The 21,984-nt window shown below is 40.7% G+C and overlaps 1 protein-coding gene across 2 annotated transcripts in view; it reads left to right on the forward strand.

Annotated features, from left to right (window-relative positions):
- The window catches only part of NKAIN3 (sodium/potassium transporting ATPase interacting 3), a 375,006-nt gene that overhangs the window by 268,733 nt on the left and 84,289 nt on the right, over positions 1-21,984 (forward strand). For both annotated transcript variants that reach the window (XM_040588722.1, XM_040588723.1), the window contains exon 4: positions 7,945-8,142. In XM_040588722.1, the coding sequence (XP_040444656.1) occupies positions 7,945-8,142 (198 nt within the window). The remainder of the gene's footprint in view (positions 1-7,944; positions 8,143-21,984) is intronic.

Here is a 21,984-nt window from a genome sequence, read left to right on the forward strand (position 1 = left end):
TTAAACTGGCCTTTTAATCTTTAAAAGTGTTCCTGGATGCAGGTAGGAACATTCTGGTTATTCTCAAAAGAGGGAGTTATTTTTCTTGTCAGAAATTCTAACATTCAAGTGGGTTTTCAAGTCTTTTTATAGTGCTTTTTAATGTCATTAGAGTCTAGTACAGACCCTTAAATTTAGGACCCACTCTTTGGTGCATTTATCTCCAGCGTAGCATTTCTCTCCTTGTATAACAAGAGATGTTATGGTATTCTTATACTTGGACAAAGAGGCAGCACAGAACCCACCAGAAATGAAGGAAATTAATAAAACTAACTGTACTATTATTGCAACATTTTATTAATCACACCTTTACCCCCATACTTTGTCTTTGTTCACAACCACTGTATACAAAATACAGTTATTTCGACAATAACAAAGTTGAATCCTGTTTTGGCTAGAGGCTACGTTGCATCTGTTCCTCATACTGGATTATGTGGGCTTTTGGCGCAGCGTCTCCTATTTGCATGATTTCCTAGTAACGGTAGAACAAAACCCCCAAGGAAGAGTCGGTTTCACAGGGTTTGTTACGTTAGGGTGTCCATGGTACAAAAGATGGAGAACTACAAGAAGAATGAATAGTTTTAGCACGATCAAGCCAGGCCACACCTTTCCATTTTAAGGGCAGAAATCCAGTCCCCATCAGCACTGCAAGAGTCTTCTCGACAGATACGTACTTTCTCATTTGTGGAATGCTTAGAGGCTGTATACGGTGGTGAGGAACTCAGGCACATGAGTCTGATCCTTTCTGCTTTTGCTATCAATAAATAAAATACTACAAAATAGTGTGGGAAGAGCTTTCTGTAGCTGTTTGAGGCAGTTTATCTTTGAGGGAAGGTATGTTGGTGGTGAATTTTAATTTTGTGGTATTTCAAATGCGTGTATAACTCCACAGGGATCTCAGCAATTTTGTTCTAAAACAACAACAAAAAATTAAAGTAACCATAATAGATTAAAATGTTCTTGGTGAGACCCAAATTGGTTTACATTATAAACTCCTCTTTCAAAATGTTCATAGTTCTATGAATCTTTGGGACATAGTTTTTTTTATGGCCCATAATTAGAACTTTTCCGCTTTTTTTTTTTTTTTTTTTTTTTTTTTATAGCAAAACTTCTTCAAGCTTTCTTTTACCTTTCCTGACTCTCTGCCCTGAGATGTTTTCCTACAGCATTTCTGCTTGTGACTATATATGAGCTGCCGATGATGTGTCTAGTTCTTCCCTGTTCAGTCTTGTCTTGATGCATCTTTTCAGTCAAAATCACGTATGTCTTGAGTGAGGGACACACCAATCTGAATAAACTCTTGATTTCACAGAAACCCTTACCCCGTCCCCAGTCTTCAAAACTTGAAGACAAAACCTGTGTTGTCTCATACCTCTGCATCATCAGAGGGAACTGGTGAGAGCAATTTTCAAACTAAGTGCTAGGCTTAATCTCATCAAGGACTCCACTGGAGCACAACAGCTTTTCTGTACAGTCTTTGTGCGCATGCTGAACTTCCTATGGTAAGTGATGACTAAGGTTCATATTGATTCAATCACCCTTTCTCAAGCCATTTTTTCCTTTGGGCTTGGAGCGTATTTCTGCCATACTGTGTAACCTCTCTGGGCTGTTTCTTGGACAGAGAGACTGCCACAAAAGGGAGGGAGACCAAGGAAAAAGCATAAGCCATGGAGCTGGTATTTGGGCGTGAATATTGCCAGAGATCAGAGCTCGTGTTTCAGGGCAACATGGTTCAGAAAACAGCCCCTTGCTGGTTCTTCTGACTTGTTCTTGTGACTGATACTATTACTACATGAAGAAGACAGCAGTGGGCTTCTCTTGTTGACTTCTTGCCTTCTGGCTTTCTAAAAAAAAATCACTTTAGTAATAAGTTCAGTAAATAGAATAATTTTTAAATTGCCTGTTTTGCAAGGCAGGAAATGGATCCCTGAGCATGTGGCAAATTAAAGAACGCAGAGAATCTATTTTTATCATTTAGGGTAGATCATCTGCCTGGTTTTCAAACAAATTTCCGAAAGTTCTTTTATTCACTTTTAAAAAATAAAATAAAATCTGACAACACTCTCTATAGCCCAGAGAGTAAAAGTAATTAAAAAAGGAGTAGACAGTACTGCCTAACTAAGACTACCTGGTTGGTTGTGGGGTTTTTTGGTGTGTGGTTTTTTTTTTATTTATTTTTCAGTGGGGTGGGTAGGATGAGGAGTGTCCTGTAACCAAATGGTTAACAAATTTAGTGTGGATTGATTGGGAAAAAAATAGGTTAAACCAGTGTAACTTTCTAACAGCAGTTATTTTAGTCATGGTCCACTGTCATGGCTACAGGATTTGCTCAGCCTGTGAGCCTCCAATCTCAGTGAGTGGGAACATGAACCTCTCTAGCCCCTCCACCCAAAAGTGACTTTGCCTCTTTATCTCTCTTAACCACTCTCAGCCAGTGATGCTAGGGTGACCTCATGGTCTATGCCTGAAGATCTTGATACTGTGAATTTTCTCTTTAAGTGCTAATTAATTTAGATGTATCACATGGTTCCTCTGGTTTAGTGTGCATTGGGTTTGCTACAACAATGAGACGGATTTTATCAGCCAGTTCAGACAGCTAAATAGTCCCAATAGACTCGACACATAAGCTTCATTTTAAGAACGCTCTTCATGTCATCTCTTCACCAGCATGCTCAGGATGAGGATGCGATATTGACTATGTTATATTTTGAGCAGCCACCTCAACCTAGAGAGTTTGCCTGGAAGCAGCATGGGTCATTGTTCCATCCTGGGAGGACGTCACAATTACTAAGTAGGCTGTCTCCAGTCTCTAGCTCATGGGGTAGGTAAAAGCCATCTGTGTAACACTGACTTAAGTGTTTAAAGACAAACAGGAAAAAAAAAAAGAAAAAAAAAAAAAAAAGAGTCAGTAATCAATATTCAAAAACAATCATCCCAAACAATACAGTATGGGAGCCAATCACACAAGTTTCCCTATTTGCCAGTGGACTTCTTCAGTATTATCTGTCGTGGCCTTCAAAGCCCGTTTGTTCAGTGGTAGTGAGAGGAGATGGAGCGTAACTGCTCACATGTGGAGCGAGCCGGGATCAGAACCTGTGGTTTCAGGGTAGAAAACTAAGGTTATGCTGCCAATGGAGGTCTTTGCCTAACAGCTGATGCTCATGCTTCAGAGTACTTCTACAATTAAAGCAGGTTTCATTAACGCTTAAATGCATCATTTGTATCTAATGAGGATTAATGTCTCACTGAAATAAATACTAAGGAATGTGTGTGTCCCTTGTCCATGCCAACACCATTGCATCTTAACTACCAGTTTAATTGGGCGTAGGGAATTACAAGAAAATGTACGGTTTTTTTCCTAGCATTATGCGTATTATTTTTTATTACCTGTTGACAAGGTGTTTGAAAATCTTTTCTCCTCACTGGTGATAAAAGTAACTGGGTAGCAAGTCAGAACTATAGCATCCTTGTTACTCTTAGGAAATGGGATGGGAATATTTATTGTGTCAGCCTAATTAATGTTTATTTATAATAAAAAGTATAGTATGTATCAATAGAAGTGTTATAAAGGGCTAGGTACTACAAAAGAAGCCATAAAGTCAAGATCTCTAACATTATGCTTTGCCAGGCCTTTGTGCTCTTGCACCTTTCTGAGAAATTTCATGTTGACTGCTGTCTTGTGGACGAAAAAGTGCTTCTCCTCATTCCCACTAAACAGAATCATGTCCTTTTTATAGTTTTCTTAAGAGTGCATTTTTCAGTACTAACAAAGAATGAAATATAAAATAGCATGTCATAAAGCAGAAACATAGAGTGAAAAAAATATTTCTACAGTGCATAGTCGTCATGTCACAGCATATTTGTTTGTTATACAAGGCAATCTTGGTGTGTTGGTTTTTTCCTGGAGTTTTAGCGTCTTTTTTTTCTTTACATCTGGTGATTTTAGTTAGTCTTAATTTTGCATTAATTTTTTCCTGTTGTCGTTAGGCAGTGCACATAAAGTGTACACAAACAAATGAAAGGAACATCATCCTTATTGCACTTCAGTTTTTAAATAAACTGTGTTATGCTATTATCTGTTAAAATTTATCTAAATTCACCACCTAAAAATAGAATCATAAAATCATGGACTGGTTTGGGTCAGAAGGGACCTTTGAAGATCATCTAGAACAACCATCCTGCTGTGGTCAGGGACATCTTTGACTAGACCAGGTTGATCAAAGCCCTGCCCAATAGAAAATGTCCACTTGAAACCAAATGTAGAATTTAAGCAGATATAATGAAATTAAACATTATCTCCAAGCACTTAGAAACAGTATTACTGAGACTTAAAGGGATTACATCTCACCTAAAAGAAAGTACCTGCCATGGTACATTATGGAATGATTTCCCATAATGATCAAAATTAATCCATGAGCTGAGAGCCAACACAAATCCTATACATAGTTTAAAAGCTTAAAAAGCTGTAGACAGCTAAGTGGGACTCTGCATCAGTAAGAAGTGTGATTATTGGGCTGATCCTACACTCGGGAGCAAACTGCTTACCACAAACTGAAGTATTGCTTTAGTGTTGTCTGAAAAAGGGAGGAGTAGGGCATAGGATTTCCCTTCCCATCTCACTTTCCTAAATCTCACATGATTTTCCAGGAAGTCCTTTTATCTGTGTCCTGCCCCCTCTTCATTTATGGCATCTGTCTGATAGGTTACCAGCTGAGGAAGTATAGTTTATCCACTGATGTACAGAGTTAAAGCCAAGATATATGTCATGAGTCTGAAGCTCAAAAGAGCAGTTTTCCATCCGTGATGGAAATTTCAATTGTTAAATGAATCCCCGCTGGATTCGTTAAAGAGATTACTTGATGGCTCCAGTAAAGAGCCTGAAGTTGAGTCTCTTGCTATGAAGCAGCAGCATTTTTTATAAAAATATGCAGTTTACATTACATCACCTGCTGAATATTAATTTTATACACATTTGTATAATGATTGCTTGTGGCTTTGGAAAATAATACATGATCTGTTGAAAAACTTCAAGCATCTGCTTGTGCATTCTGGAAGAATTCTTAACTTTAGTAAACATACAACTAAGAACAAACTGCTTGGGCAGCAGCTTTTCCATTATGCACAGGGTTTCAGAGTGCCAAATTCACAAACACTGAAACATTCTCAGAAGTTCATTGATGTTTAAAAGCTGTACACCCAGGCAAAGATTCTTTGGATTTTCTGTATTTCTGTAAATGATGATAAAATACAGGTTAATTCTTTAGTGCCTGGCACATTTGACTCACTTGGTGGATTAAGAATCTCCAAGAAGATAGACAAGAGTGTACTTTAGCCACTGGGGAAAAAAAAAAAAAAAAAGAGGATTGATTTTTGTCAGGATTTCTTTTATTGATTGGCAGCTTAACATTTATCAGCTCAAACAGCTTATGGCTGCCATTTTGTGAAGTGGTATTTTAGAGGTCAAGCTAATGCACCAGGTGGTTTTATTTGCATTTCTGAAACTGATCTTTGTTGGGCCATCATTATCCGCTTTTACCTGCTTTGAGGACTCAGAACATAATACACACAGTGAAAAGTAATTATGAAAAGCTCTTCTCACAGCCTTTATCCATAATTTCTGAATAATGATTTATAAAAAAAAAAAAAAGGCAGCAAGTGCTGTGATGGCATCTCTTTTGTTTTTAGTCAAAGAATTTTAACTACACTGTTGCTGTTTCCTTCTCTCACTGCATCACCAGCAGACTTGAAATATGAGCATGACCATCTAATTAGGCATCTCTAAACATGACCATCAAGTCAAGCATTTTTTTTAATCCCCCCAAAGAACCAAGCATATCAGTGTTCCAGAAAGGAAAGATTTTATTTAGGAGGCTGTTTGTACTGACGACGTGCCAAATTCTTACATTTTAGATGTGTTGCCAACATTTATCAAGCTGTTTTCCTATGCAAATTTACCATTTTCCTGTGTTATTGGCTATGAACTAGCCAAGCACAAAAACTGAAACAGGGCATAATAATCAAAACTTAAAGAAAAAAAAATAGAGAAGAAAAACATGGAGAGCAAAGAAAGCTGTGACACCAGCCCCACAGACATCACATTTTATTCCTACAGTTGTGATAACAAAGCATTACCTTGCAATATTTGATACAACACTGACCCACATGGCAAGTCCATATTCCTACTGCACAAAGAGTTACTGGAATAGATGAGAGTGGGTGTATGTGTGCTGCTTGACAAATGGCGTTTCTTACAGTTGGCAATTGTTAAAACCACTTGATAACACTGTGCAATCTCTGGCATTGTTGTACGGAAAAAGCCTTGGCTGTTTCCCATGACCATATATTTATAATTGTATTTTCATTAAACTGAATTATCTGTCAGCTTCTGATTTCACAAGTCATTTTCATATTGCAGCTGAAAATTTTCTAAACCAGTAGCAAGGAAACATGCAAAGTTAAAAGGCAAATGTATCATCAACTGTAAATAATGTTCCAGCAAGTCTGCATTTTAAGAGTAAAAAAGTTATGGAGACCAGCAGATCACAAAGGCAGATTTCTTGCTGCTAACTAGCTGCAAGAGAGACTGACAGGTTTTAATTCACCTGTTAATTTTCAGGTGTGGCCAGAATAAAGGCAGTTAACAGAGAAAGACAATGAGAGTTGTCTACAACTGCAATCTGCATGGAATGTCCTTTAATTCGGGGTGAAAGCCACAGACAAACTGACAGGACAGATTTTTGGAGTGGGATGCAAAGGGCGAACCAGTGTCTTGGCAGTCTTCACAAACTGGCGTGCATGGAAACACGGGTGTTTTGTGAGCATCCAGCTGATAGTCTTGCACAAATTTTTTGCAGCTACCTTGAAGCTGAGAATGGGAAACATGGAAACATAAATCTGAATTAATTATTTAAAGTATCAACATAAGTCTCATTTGTCTCCAGTAAGGAGAGGTTATTTTGCATTTCAATGGCATCCATTCAACTTCAGTGTATTTTACTCAAGCATGACATAAAGACCTAAATCTATTGTTAAATCAGAGGAATCTTCCTCTTTGTACCTCATAGGTAAACTGTTAGAAAATTTTTAGTACATTAGCATGTTCACCACTTTCACTGCTCCAAGTGGAAGTGGGATGGTGTTTATGAGAATGCCCAGACGTTGTACATACAGTGTGGGTTACAACGCGGCCGGTACCTGTGAGGGTGAGACTTAAGACCTGATGGGACAAGCTGTGGTTGAGGCTGAAGAAGACTAGAGTGAAGAGAGGTTACTGCTTTTATTTTAAACCCAGATCAGTTCACAGAAGCAGATTTCTTCACTAAACTGAGAAGATTGTAATCTGGGTTCGGGGGCACAGGGGAGAAAAGAGAGCAGGGTGCTTGGCTGGAGACAAGTTTTCATTTGAATCTCTGGCAGCTGGAGCAGTCTGCCTGGCTGTGGCCCCACTTAAATAATAGCTATAATGTATAGTTAATGTTTTAAATAAATATGGTGGAAGTTTGGTTTAGATTGTCTACAGTACCATGGGGTAAAAATGTCTCCTGCTGCCTGTTAAAAAATTAATTCTTAAGAGACATTCTAATCAAGGAACAACTAAATTGCTTTTCAGGCTGTAAGTCCAAGGAGACACAGGCTATGCGCGGTGTTTTGTACAGTACCTCGTACAGCAGTTCTGCCAGATAGAAGCTCCTATGTGGAGTTACAAAATAAACGATAAATGTTTGCAATTTCCTTTCTCCGCTTTAATGGCCTACTTTCATGTTAAAATTACTGGGGTAAGGAGAAAGGCAAGTTATTTCTTTCATTTTCCTTATAATAATTGAAAACATCTATTATTTTCCTTGCTTTACCTTAAATAACATAAAGTTAGAGGTTTTCATACATTTTCCCCTCCCTCTCTCCTAGGAAACTGATCTCATGACTTTTAACATCTCAATGCACCGCTCTTGGTGGCGGGAGCACGGGCCTGGCTGCATACGAAGGGTGGTGCGTCCTTCTGCCCCTGGCATCCTGGAGGATTACTCCTACGTCTCCGTGACAGGCTGCATAATTGATTTCCAGTACCTAGAGGTCATTCACAGCGCTATCCAAATACTCCTCTCCGTAAGTTGCCGTTTGTTTTTGTACTCAGGTTCTGGCAGTCCTTTCGCATGCAGCCTGCTGCTGTTGGGTGTCTCTGTCCTGAAAGGAGGATGTTGTAGTTGATGGATGACAGCACAGATTTAAAACTGTATTTTGAATTAGAGAATTACATTCGCGTTATGAAAATGTGCACTGCTCTTTTCTTTCCTTACATCTCGTAATGCTCTGTAGAGGCATAGTCCCCACCCTGGTCTTTGCTGGGACAGATGAAAATTAACTCAAGTTCTTGGCTCTCATTCATTGAGACATGTACAGCAAAGGAGAGCAGACTTGTCAAAAATTAATTTGCGTAAACCCTTCTGAAGTTCACAATCAATGGTGGTATTTATTCAGCCCTGTATGTAAATGTATTTTACATGATACATAGCTAAGTTTCTTCCCAAAGTGAGATATGGCTGTAACGCTTGAAAAAGGTTAGAGAGCTATCAGTAATTAAAGTAGTCATTTACATTCAACCATGTTATTTGTTCTTTCCTGGAACTCTGCATTATCAGAATACTCCACCTCCGTGATCCACATTTTGTAGTTGCAGTACCAGTCAAAAACTGCAAATACAGGAAGTCATTATAAAAAGTCTGCGGCACAGGGAAGCATGGGGGCTGGATGACTTGCTTTGGGAGCAACAGCCCAGTCTTGGCCACAGACTTTCCTCAATCTGATGGCTGCTTCTGCTTGCGATTAAAAGCTTGTTTAGTGCGAGCTGCATGTGATCTCCTAGAAGTGGTAGTTCTTTCTCTAGACAGCTGTGTGTACTACCTCGCAACCAGCCTAACCCAACTGGCTGCCCGTAGGTCTGATACATCGCCTATGTCCAGACCTATTCTGAGAACATAAATGCTTGTGGATCATGCTCCTAACTATGGCCACCAGTGCTCGTCAGACAGTGGGAGAAGACATGCAGTCTGCAGTCCATGCCTACTGGCCAGATGAGCTACCTGGTCTGAGCAACCAGAAAGGCTGGATATTCCCAGTCTATTCAGTGCCGATTTACTGACTGACCGGTAAATACTGCCACGAGCAAAGTACAAGGGATTTGTAGGATAAGTCTCACTCATTAGTTTATAATTATTTTCAAATTTTAATGTTTATATTTTTTCAAGTTAAGGACATTTTTCTTTTGAAAGAAAAAAGAACAGTGTGTGTAGTTACACCTATCATCCTGTCCAGCTCTCTAGAACAAAGCAGTCTAAAAGTTCCAGATAATTTTAGGCATTACTAAATGCCTGATGTAAGATGCTGAGAGCTTTCTCCTTACCACTGTTTTTAATCAAAATTTGATGAACTTGTATCTTACATCAATGATTAATGAACTCGCACTCGGCAACGCAGGTCTGAATTACCGCGCTTGGTCAGTGCACCGGCAACATCACATGCACCTACACGATCCATGTGTCTGCTCCTAGCCTGTCAGCTTTGCAGGAACAAACGCCATCACAAGCACCTACACAAGCCTTCTCCTGTCCTTCAGTCAGGTAGCAAAGACTTTGAGTCAGGATTGTTTCCAGTGAAGCCAAAAGTACTTGAGGCCCAGTCCTGTGTATGTCAACATACACTATTGAAAGCCTTGCAGAAGAATTTTGCCCACTGCATTGGCAGAGCTTAATTGGATGCACCATCCTTACTCTGGTGGGGGCCTGATACTCCAAGCAGGTTGCTTCTCCCATGAGCTCTTTGTTTGCAGCAAATTCCCCTCGCAAAGCAGTTCTGGTCATTCTGCTTCAGCGAGCCTGTACAAGGAAAAACTGAAGTGTCGTTGGTTTAAAAGGAGAAACCCATAAATATTTCCAATGCTTCCTTACTTCTATAAGAAAAAAATATATCATGTTAGAAATTCTTCTAGAATTTTTGAGATCGGAAACAAACTTAGAGTTCCATGAAAATACAGCCGGTTGTTAAAATCAGAACTTTTTCCTTCTGCACTTATCAGTACAGTATATTCTGGTCAAAATTAACCAAATGACAGGAACACAAATATTAGAATAATAAAATAAAAACATGTAATACATACAAGCTCAAAGAAATACGAAAAAGGAAAAGTATAAAAATTATGTAACAATTATAAAGTGTAAGATGTGACAGGCCTTCCCCTTCTTACGGAGTGACTGATTGCCTGGAACAATCATAAATAAATACTGGATACAATTCATTGCAAGTTCAAAGTGTGCCAGGAACTTGTAAGGCTTGACTGTGAATTAAACAGTTGCCAGTTTCAGATCTGCTTTGATCTGATATATGCAATGTTAAAATTAAAATCCCATATGGAAAGTAAGGTTTTCCTTCAGTCTTACTATCTTGCTATTCCATCTGTGGTGCTTTATGGTTAGCATATTGTGAGCTTGCACTTCAGTTTCCATTCTGATTTGTAATTTAGGATTGTTTAATTTACTGTCACACAGGAGAGAAGTTACTGCCCAGATTATCAAACTTGTTGCAGTTCCCTCTCATTTTCTGAGTACTGTTGACCTGAGGAAGTTCCCATTCATTTTGGATGCATAACTGCTTTCCTAATTGGGGTACCAATTTCAGTTGTTATTTAAAAGGTCGTGTAGGTTGTCTTTTTTACAGTACTGAAGAACTGTAGATCAGAAGAGCCTTCTTTTTTTCTTGTCCTAGTAGCTAGTCCTAAAAGTAGCCTATTCCTTTTTGGATGTTACAACCTACTTAATTTTCATAACATTTTTATGTAGCAGTAGTAGCGTAACAAACCGTTTTACAGTGTAACAAAAACTTTATTGGCATAACAAATCATTTTATCATGCTAACCCTTGTCCACACAACTGGGAAGGTGAGCACTTCCATTTGGTAGGGAGTTAGAGCCTCCATAAAAAGAAATCCCTCCAGGGGTAAATATTGGATACCTGTCGCGATACATAACTCACTAGCAGCCATTTGCCGTTTTTGAAAGGTGACTTTTTATTGAAATCTTTTTTTTTAACTGTTATAAAAATTTTTATATGCACAGAATGCTGCTGCTGCTGTGACTACATTAGACCCTGCTTCAGGGAATAAGCTCGACAATCATTTATTTAATTCTAACACAGTAAGGCTCTTATTGTATTTGCTTTATAGTTGTTTCTAAAAAAAAAAAAAAGTACATTTTATGGGTGGAACAGCAACTTCATATCTCATCCTGATTCTGGGTAGCTATTGAAGTGATTGGGAGTTGAAGGTGTTAAAATTTCTTTAGATTGGGGAAAAATCAAGAGAAATGTGAGAGAATGGGATGCAATTAACAGTGAGAAAGACTTAAATTTAAATTGTACATTTAAAATCTACATTTATTTGATGTGTATGGCACTGTATATATTATTTTGATGAATAAATCCTTCCATACAACACCTTTAATTTTAAAATGCAAGGCAGATCATCTTTACCGAATTTTTGGAGAACAAATTAATATTACAATCAAAATGGTGACAGCTTAGCAACCATGAGAAGGGCCCTTCATAGAGCCTTTTTTGTTATTTGAAAATAGAGAATTCACACTGGGAGTATTAGATGCCAGGTAACACTGGCTTCAATTGCCTGAGTTTTAAAAAGTTCTCCAAGTGGTTGCAGAGATTTTTTTATCAGACCCTGAGCGTAATGTCACAATAAGCTTGTCCAACAGCTACATTGTGAGGCAGAGAGCCCCCCCAAGCTAGGGCTCACTGAGGTAGCTCTGGAATTAGCAGCTGTGTAACTTCATCAGTGCTGAAATAGCAAAACAAATTAATTTTGGCAGAGCGATAGGCTGACACAGCTAGACTGCTTCTCACAACGCTGCATTGCGTAAGGTGAGGTTAACTTTCCACCCATTCTTAGCAATGTGCAGAAGAGCCGTAACTAAAATCTAGACCTCTGAAGGAAGAGTGGGGGGAAAGAAAGGAAAAAACCTAAACCTAAAAACATGCAAAACATTTATGCTGTTTGGCATGTCGATGCTGACTAAATGCAGGTATTTTGAAGAAAAGCACTGCTTAATAAAGGTCTGTCTGTTGTCTCTCATAAGTGTCAATTATTGTAACCCCTAGGTGACTGTTGGACCTACAGATGAGGATCACTCACAAAAAAAACCACTTTTACTGGAGAGTCACCACATTTTCGCTACTCTATAAAGCCAGGCATGATGTAGGGAGGTTAAGAGTATTGAATATTTTCCGTAGCAGAGTGATAAGCAGTGAGCATACCTGCCTAAGGTAAAGCTGGGGATTAATCAGCGTGGAACGGCTTATCAGTAACACTACCAAGCACAAAACATAGAAAAGTATATTACTTTCTACAGAACACAATGAGGTTGTAATATCACAAGTGTAAGAAAAAGCACTCCTGGCAGCCAAATTGGGAGTTGGATACTGTGGTCACTTTGAGTCCAAACGATTCTCCTGCAAGACGGATAGACTGCATCTATATGCATAAATTAAACGTGCCAAGGCAGCTGCGTCCTGTGGCCAGCTGGCTCAGAACAACTCACATCTCTGCTGATTGTCTCAGCCTCCAAAACAGGCTGGTGCGTTCAAGCCACCCAGCAGGAATAATCCCTGGGATTGTTCTCCTGACCAAAACTGTGCCTGGGAACTGTGTGGGGAGAGCGGTGGCTAGAGCAGGCCAACCTGATGCATATGCAACATATGCAATGGCATGGGTGATGGCATGCCCGTGCCAGGAATGCTCCCAGGTCTGCAGGAATTCCCTCCTATTTGCAGCCATTGAGGGCAAACGTTTAGCTGCAATTCGTTCCTCAGAGTGGACTGAGGCAGGAACTGGCAGGGATGGTCTCTTTACCCACAGGGGTGTAAAGAACATTTTATTTTTTAAATCTCTGCCAGAGAAATTTATCCCCTACCTTTTTGACATGGTAGAGAAAGGTATGTTTTCATGTGACATCTGGTGATTACAGTGACATTTATGACATTTATTGAGATGGTGTTGAATTTCCATTCAGGAACATTCTGTCCTATTAAGCTCTTCTACCATCCTAATGAGGGAATGTGTGAACACCTCCAACCTTGCATTAAGCAACATACACCTGACGTGCGGAATTAGACTCTGTAACTCGAAAGTTATAAAGTAGGTATGTTTATTGCGCGCAGATGCACGGGGGATCGCTCCTCCACAAGCGTGCATACCCGAAGTGACGAACCATCCCACATTTATACAATGAAACAAATGAATATTCAATTAATGCCTATACATATTTGTTACCTAAACCCCGCTTCGTATGTTAATTAGCTTATCAGTCCGTTGCCTGGAATGTGGTGGTCTTGCAGGTTTGTAGGTGATTCATGTTCTTGTGACCATCCCATCTTCTTCAGCAAGGAAACTTAGCACTCCCTCTCTAGATAGCATTGGAATATCTCTCATCCTTTTCTCATTCTCTTTTAAATAGCCCCTTTGTTAGAGAAAGAAGGGCAGGTGTCTCCCCGTCTCCCCTTTGTTAGAGGAAGAAGGGCAGGCGTCTCCTCAAAACTGTAGTTGTCTCCTCAAAGCTGTGTGCCTATGTGACCAGACACCGCACCCATGACCAGTCACCATACCCACATTCCTTGAGCAGACATATACAATCACAATTGATGTCCATTGTCCCCATTTCACACTATTTCTCCATATCAATCCCCCCTTTTCTATCAAACTAAGTAAATTCTTTTACTTAAGCAGTCTTCCGGAATGATATAAAGCATCATACATAAGTGTTACCCTTTTAAACTAAAGCATCATACATAAGTGTTATCCTTTTAAACATTCTCCAAACCCACAAATATAACATAATGGTTAGTATTAAGGAAATTCCTCAACTGATCAATAAGATCACAACGGGGTGTACCATAGTGTTAAGAATTCCTGTTGCAGAAGGTGACCAGCCAAGAGTATCTCACCAATTATGGTTTCCATCTTGTTCTACCTTTTTTAAAACTTTCTTGATCCCCTCTACATCATGATGGATCGTAAGAAGAGTTTCATGTCCCTTTTCTTTGGTTTCTTTCAGTATACGTTGTAAATCTGCATGTTTTAATAGTTCTTTTATACTACTTATATTTAGTAGGAATTATCATCTGTGATAGGGTAAAGTTGGATTTTAAGAATTGATGAGACACTACTGGGGCTGAGTAACTAAAATCGCATCCTGTCATAGTAGTAAAATTACAAATACAATAATTTGAATATTGTGCAGTCTCCTTTACCTCCTCATCTACAGTTATTGTGTTACACTTAGTTCTCAAACACGCACATTCCTTCCTTGCATATATAATTACTGTTTTCAAGTTTGCGTTTGGTTGGGCCTCGAAATGACATATTTTCTGATCTGTATCTAAACAAGTATCCTGGGCCATTATAGTATTGCTTTCACAGAGGAAGCCCTGCTGTTCTCGCATAATACAAGATTCTTAATCTACTGTTTGCCACTTGTCACCTATCTTTCTGGCCCATGTTCTATGTTCAAAAGGATATTTTCCTAGGCATATTATAAAGATGGGCTCGGTTAAGGTAAAATTGTGCCAACATTCCCGTGAATTAAAGCACATGGTTGTATTTAGAAGGGTAAATTCCTTATCTACCTTTCTGACATTAATCAGGGTGTCTCCTGAAATCTTGGTGTTATCTTTTTCATTATATGTTTGACACCCTACTTTTATCCTATCTCCTAATTTTCCCCATAATTGGTCGACTTTGTGTACATCCTCCTAATCCCATTGATTCCTTTGGTATACCTCATTTTCAGAAAAAACCACCATAGCTAGTTTCGTCTTTGAGTCCACCTTTCCCATTATTCCAGTGTGTTTTTTCTGGGCATGATTCCAAGGCCAGTTATCAGGCTCTTGGTTGTAGGCAAGAGAGAGGGTACAAAAACCCACAAATGGTTTAAACCCACTACTGATCATTTTAAGAATCTAAACGTTCCTCATATATACATATAAAATCTGTTTTAATCAAAAATATCTTTGTTTGAGTTGGGGCTTACTGATAACAAGTTGGGCAAGACTGGCCACTGGCTCAGTCCCAGACTCTTTTGTTCTATGTTGTTTGTTGTGGTGCCCTTCCCATATGGTGGATCCACAACCGCTCAGGTTCACTTACTTGCCACCCACATTATTCCCATTTGTCCGAGTAAATTTGAGTTTCAGTTCTTTTTTATCTGGGGTTACTCTCCACGAAGTTGCAGGGGCTTTCTTGATCCGGGTATGGTGAATCCAAGAATTCTGTCCCTCAACCTTGATTGCAGTGTAGGTGGTGAGTAGGACTTGAAAAGGTCCGGTCCACTGTGGTTCCAGGGTTTTATCTGCAGAACACTTAACATATACATAGTCCCCTGGTCGTATATCGTGAACAGGTCCATCCAGACCCCTACTGCGTGTTCCCATCACATGCTTCTCAATTCTTATTAATTGTTTGTTTAGTGCCACCATATAGGAAGTCATTGTTTCTTCACCAATCTGTGAAGACGTCCCCTTTTGTACCCCATAGGGTCGTCCATACAAAATTTCAAATGGGCTAAGCCCCTCTTTTGCTCTTGGTCTAGTTCGAATTCGTGTAAGAGCTAATGGCAAATATTGGGGCCAAGTTAGATTTGTTTCTTGACCTAGCTTGACAATCTGTTGTTTGATTAGATGATTCATCTTTTCCACCTGGCCACTCGATTGTGGTCGGTATGGGGTATGTAATTGCCAATCTATTCCTAGATGGTGGCTGATCTGTTGCATTATTCTGGACACAAAATGTGGTCCTCTATCCGAGGACATTACTGCTGGGACTCCAAACCTAGGTATTATCTCTTGGAGCAGTATTTTGGTCACTTCCCGGGCTTTAGCAGTTCTGCACGGGAAGGCTTCTGGCCAACCTGAAAAGGTATCTGTTAGTACCAATAAATATCGACACCCCCCTTTTTTAGGAAGTTCCGAGAAATCAATCTGCCAATGTTGCCCTGGAACATTTCCTTTCCCAATTTTTCCCAACTTTGGCCCCTTGGTAATCTTAGGATTAGTCTGGAGACAAAGATCACATTGTTGGGTTACTTGTCTAATAGTAGTATACAAATTTTGTGCTATTATGTTTTTAGTGAGATCCTTATATAGAGCTTCTGCCCCCCAGTGCCTTTTTCTATGTTCTTCCCGAACTACTGACCATACCATGTAGGAAGGAATCACTATTCTCCCATGTGAGATTACAGCCCACCCTTCCTCATTATATGATCCCTCTAGGTCAGAAATCAGTTTGCGATCTTCTTTAGTATAGTCTGGTTTACCTTCTAGAGATATTTGTCCATCGGGTATTAGCGCACCCTCTACCTTGATTGCTTTTCTGGCTGCCTGTTTTGCTTCCCTGTCCGCCAGTTCATTTCCTCTTTCTAATTCTGTGCTCACTTTCTGGTGTGCCTTGATGTGCATAATTGCCACCCTTTCAGGAAGCTGGACCGCATTTAGGAGTTTCAAAATTTCTTCCGCATGTTTGATGATTTTTCCTTGGGAGTTTAACAGTCCCCTTTCTTTCCATATTGCTCCATGAGCATGTACCACTCCAAAGGCATATTTAGAATCAGTCCAAATATTTATAGGTTTTCCCTGAGCTCTCTCCAGAGCTCGAGTAAGGGTTATGATTTCAGCCTTCTGTGCCGAAGTGTCAGCTGGTAGCGGTCCCGATTCTATCACTTCTTCAGAGGTTGTAACAGCATATCCGGAATGTCGTTTTCCGTTCAGCATATAGCTGCTCCCATCCGTGAACCAATGTTCAGCTCCATTAATAGGAACATCCTTGAGATCTGTCCTACTAGAATAAGTGGCTTCGATTGTTTCTAGACAGTCATGATCGACTGATTCGCCAACATTCCCATTAAGAAATGAGGCCGGATTGACGATGTTTGTAGTCACGATCTCAACATCATCTTGTTCCACCATTATGGCCTGGTATTTTAGGAATCTCTGTGGGGAGAGCCAATGCCCCCCTTTTGTTTCAAGGACTGCAGACCCTGTGTGGGATACTAAGACAGTCATTTTCTGGCCCAAGGTAAACTTCCGGGCCTCCTGGATGTTTAGGATGACAGCTGCTACTGCTCTCAGGCAACCAGGCCACCCTTTTGCAGTGGCATCCAGCTGTTTAGAGAAGTATGCCACTGCCCATCTGTATGGTCCCAAATCTTGTGCCAGTATTCCTAATGCCATTCCCTGTTTCTCATGGGAAAATAGGAAAAATGGCTTACTCACATCAGGAAGTCCTAGTGCTGGTGCCGACATCAAGGCTTTCTTCAGTTCATGGAAAGCTCTGTCTGATTCAGCATCCCACTGAAGATCCTTCTGATTAGCTGCTATCAGGGAATATAATGGTTTAACAAGCAAGCCATAATTACATATCCAAAGCCTGCACCATCCTGTCATTCCCAGAAATGTCTGCAGTTCCTTTACAGTTCGTGGTCGGGGGGCTTGGCATATGGCTTCTTTTCGGGCCTTCCCTAGGACCCGTTGTCCGGCACTGATCTCGTACCCTAGGTATGTGACTTGTTGTAACACCACCTGTGCCTTCTTCTTAGAAACCCGATATCCTTGTAGTCCCAGAAAGTTCAGCAGGCTCACAGTCCAAATAATACAAGATTCTTCGGTTCTGGTTGCAATAAGAAGATCGTCTACATATTGTAACACTTTCCCTTCTCCTGACGGTGGTTCCCATAACTCCAAATCCTTTGCTAATTGGTTTCCAAAAATTGTGGGGCTATTTTTAAACCCCTGTGGCAACACCGTCCATGTGAGCTGGGTCTTTCGACCGCTTCTGGGATTTTCCCATTCAAAAGCAAAAATTCTTTGGCTGGCTTCATGGAGAGGGAGGCAAAAGAAGGCATCTTTTAAGTCTAAAACTGTGAACCAAGCTAGGTCAGGTGTCAGGGTGGTTAGTAAGGTATAGGGGTTAGCTACTACAGGATACAGATCCTCTGTTATTTTGTTAATGGCCCTTAAATCCTGAACTATCCTATAAGACCCATCAGGTTTTTTAACTGGGAGGATAGGTGTGTTAAATTCTGACTCACATTCTTTTAGTAGTTTTAATTCTATGAATCGCTCTATATTTGGACGAATTCCTTCCCTATCTTCCCTTTTCAGTGGGTATTGTTTAATTCTTATCGCACCCTGTCCTTCCTTTAATTTTACTATAACAGGTGATGCATTCTTGGCACATCCCGGCATGTCAATTGCCCATACTCCGGGATATACCTGATCAATAATTCTGGTATCAATTTCCCTTTTTATAGGAGTACTGGCCAAAGATAGGCTCATAACCTGTATGTATTGATGATCATTTACCTCCAGAGTAACTTCCCCTTTTTTAAATTTGATTGTTGCCTCCAATTGTTCTAATAAGTCCTTACCAAGAAGGGCCTTTGGGGAATTTGGCATTCTTGTTTGTTTTCTTAGTTTGTACTTTAAAGGTTTCAGGATGTTTTCCTGGTGGCCAGCAGCTCCCACAACTGTAACAAATAATTATTTTTTTACTGAAGTTCAACAAATAAGTTGGTTTCGTATTCACTAAAATTCCACCTCATACCCATTCCCTGCCCTAAAGGGCAGTTAGGGGTCCTGTTGTATTGCAAATGCTGCAGCAATTGGGGTGACATTGTCAGGTCCTTCTGCTCAATTGTCAGCAACAGCAATCCCCTCCTCCCCACCATCAGGAGGATTCGGGGCAGGAGATGCTGTTCCTGCTCTGCAGGTTACACAGGCCTGCCTCTGCAGCAGCATTTCTGCTTTAACTCTTTCTTACCCTGAATGCAAACCTGCTACTTGTTGCTTTAAGTCTGTGCCATTACATATCAGCCTTCGCAGGCAAACAGCAAACACCCTGCCGTGCATCCAGCGTGACTCAGTCGCACCTTCGAGGGGGTACGGGGGTTTGTACAAACTCACCCCAATACTTTAACACTTTCACAAGGTCTTTGATTCTCCACCCACCCCCGCCTCAGGTTTTACATACATTAGTACAAGTTTTTATCTCACAACGTGTTTCATTCTAGTTGCTCCACAGAAGGAACCGCAACCTGAGCTTTTAACACAAAAATTTCAACAAGAACATCTTTCTAGTTTAGGTCTTAGGGGTTTTTCCTATCCTTTTCTAGAGCCATAATCAAAGATCAGGTGATGTTAATCCCTCACTCTTTCTAGTGTTAGTACCATAGGATCCCGAGGGGGTACTAATCCACAGTCCTTTTGCCACTCAGGTTTGTCCTGGAGGACGAAGAACATGTCTGTATACGATACTTCGTCCCATTTTCCCTCTCTCCTCAGAAACAACATTAATTGCAGGAGAGTGTTATAATCTAACGTTCCTCCCTCCTGAGGCCATTTCGCATCACTCCAATTTATACAAAAGCCACCACTGATTACAATATTTAATCAATTTCCTTCTATTTTCGGTACCACCATGTCCTACGATATCACTCCAATGTTTTAATATACAACCCAAGGGCGATTTTTCACAGGGCTTACTCCTTCCATTTCCCATTTTACAATTTTAATTACTTTGTTTTTCTCCGGCCGCCTTAGCCACCCAAGGTCGGAAACGCGGATAGAGCTCCTCACTCGTATTGCACTCAAACGCGTGTCTCAAGCACTCTTGCACTCACACTCAGTCAAAATAATTAAGCCATACACGGAAAATCAAAATGCGCATCTCAATCACACCATTCACACTCTCCGGGCAGCCCTCAGTCACACAAGCAGTATGTTATACGGTACCGTGCACTTATGTACAACTTTTAGGAACACTTGACAGTTCACAAAGTATGCATTTCAATGAACAATTGCCAAAAAACAAACAACAAACAAAAAAACACATTTTTCCTGGTCTTAAGCAGAGTGTTAAGTTTTCCGCTATTTGCCACGAATTACCAGAATATTATTATTTTTCAATATACATTTCATAACTCCGAGTTTTGAACATGTAACAAGACAACACATAGAACAAACAAGACACAGAGCGCTATTTCAGTTGTTATATTCTAGGAATTCCCCAATTCTTAAGACAACCCAATGGAAGTTTTTAGCTTCCCCCTTTTTCTTTTTCCTACGCAAAAGTTTCCCTTTTACTTTTGCTAAGAGGTCCCTCTTGTTCCTGTGAGGTTCCGCCTTATTCCGTCCCGCCCCCCCGCTTTCCGTCACGAGGCCTCCGGGCTTTTAGGAATGGCAGTCACCTCGGGTTTGCTCGATCTGCCCTCAAGATCGCTAGCGGCCACCCCTCGGTCAGCAAACCCCCTCCCAAGGTACCTTTCCTCCTGGGGACTACGCTGCGCGCCGGACGTCTCCGTGCGTCTCACCAGCCGCCCCGTTACTAAACATACCGTTTTATCCGCGGATCCAGGGGTTCTCTTCTGCTCCCGGGGGAACAGCTGAGAAGAGGAGGCTCCTCCGAGGAAATCTCCCGGGGCGCGCCTAGGAGCGTCCGCTCCGCAGCTGGTCCCTCGGCCGAGCAGAAATCCTCCTGCCTGGCTCGCCAAAACTGACATGCGGAATTAGACTCTGTAACTCGAAAGTTATAAAGTAGGTATGTTTATTGCGCGCAGATGCACGGGGGATCGCTCCTCCACAAGCGTGCATACCCGAAGTGACGAACCATCCCACATTTATACAATGAAACAAATGAATATTCAATTAATGCCTATACATATTTGTTACCTAAACCCCGCTTCGTATGTTAATTAGCTTATCAGTCCGTTGCCTGGAATGTGGTGGTCTTGCAGGTTTGTAGGTGATTCATGTTCTTGTGACCATCCCATCTTCTTCAGCAAGGAAACTTAGCACTCCCTCTCTAGATAGCATTGGAATATCTCTCATCCTTTTCTCATTCTCTTTTAAATAGCCCCTTTGTTAGAGAAAGAAGGGCAGGTGTCTCCCCGTCTCCCCTTTGTTAGAGGAAGAAGGGCAGGCGTCTCCTCAAAACTGTAGTTGTCTCCTCAAAGCTGTGTGCCTATGTGACCAGACACCGCACCCATGACCAGTCACCATACCCACATTCCTTGAGCAGACATATACAATCACAATTGATGTCCATTGTCCCCATTTCACACTATTTCTCCATATCACACCTGTCTTGTGTCCATAGTTCTACCATCTTCTCCCCAGCTGAAAAATGGGACATGGAGCTGAGACTTTGTCTGGATAAGGATTGAGTTTCTGTGCTGTTTCTGAATGTTCTTTCACTCTTGGACATGTGCCCTCTTGATGTGAAGACAGAAAACAGAACTTTGGGTACAAATCTACAAGGATTGAGATGTTCCTTGTTTATTGTGGTAATTAATTTAATTTATATTTGGCCTCATTCTGACTGTCAAGAAAGGTTTGTCTTATGGTGAAGATGTTATCAATAGTAGCTGCTGAGCTTGGTTTAGTCTGAAATTCTTTCTCTGGTGCCGTAGAGACCATTGGGGCCAAAACCATTAAAGAGTTTGAAGATAAAGAAGTTGATCTTCATTCAGTATTGGTTGCCTTGGTCTGGCGCATGTGTTCGCTCTGGTACAGGAATGCTTCCAGTATGGATATAGCAGCGTGACAGTGCTGAGGCAGCTTGCATCACTGTATAGTGGTTAGAGAAGGGCTTCATAGCTGGGTATATCTAACCATGATTCTGCATGCGAGAGATGACAAAACCACATGTTTGTGTCATGTCACTGTCTTCCAGGATTTGGGTTAGACAAGAAGAGCATATAAAACATATCTGCTAAAGTATGTGCCCTGAGAAGATGTCTTCCCAGCGCACCTTTCGATTCCTGAATTTATAGATGTTGTGTGCTTTCCTCCAAGAGGCGACAGAATTCTAAAGCAGCTTGTAATACAGTGTCGGGATGTTCCG

This window comes from Falco naumanni, chromosome 3 (assembly GCF_017639655.2).
Source record: "Falco naumanni isolate bFalNau1 chromosome 3, bFalNau1.pat, whole genome shotgun sequence".
Taxonomy (NCBI): Eukaryota; Metazoa; Chordata; class Aves; order Falconiformes; family Falconidae; genus Falco; species Falco naumanni.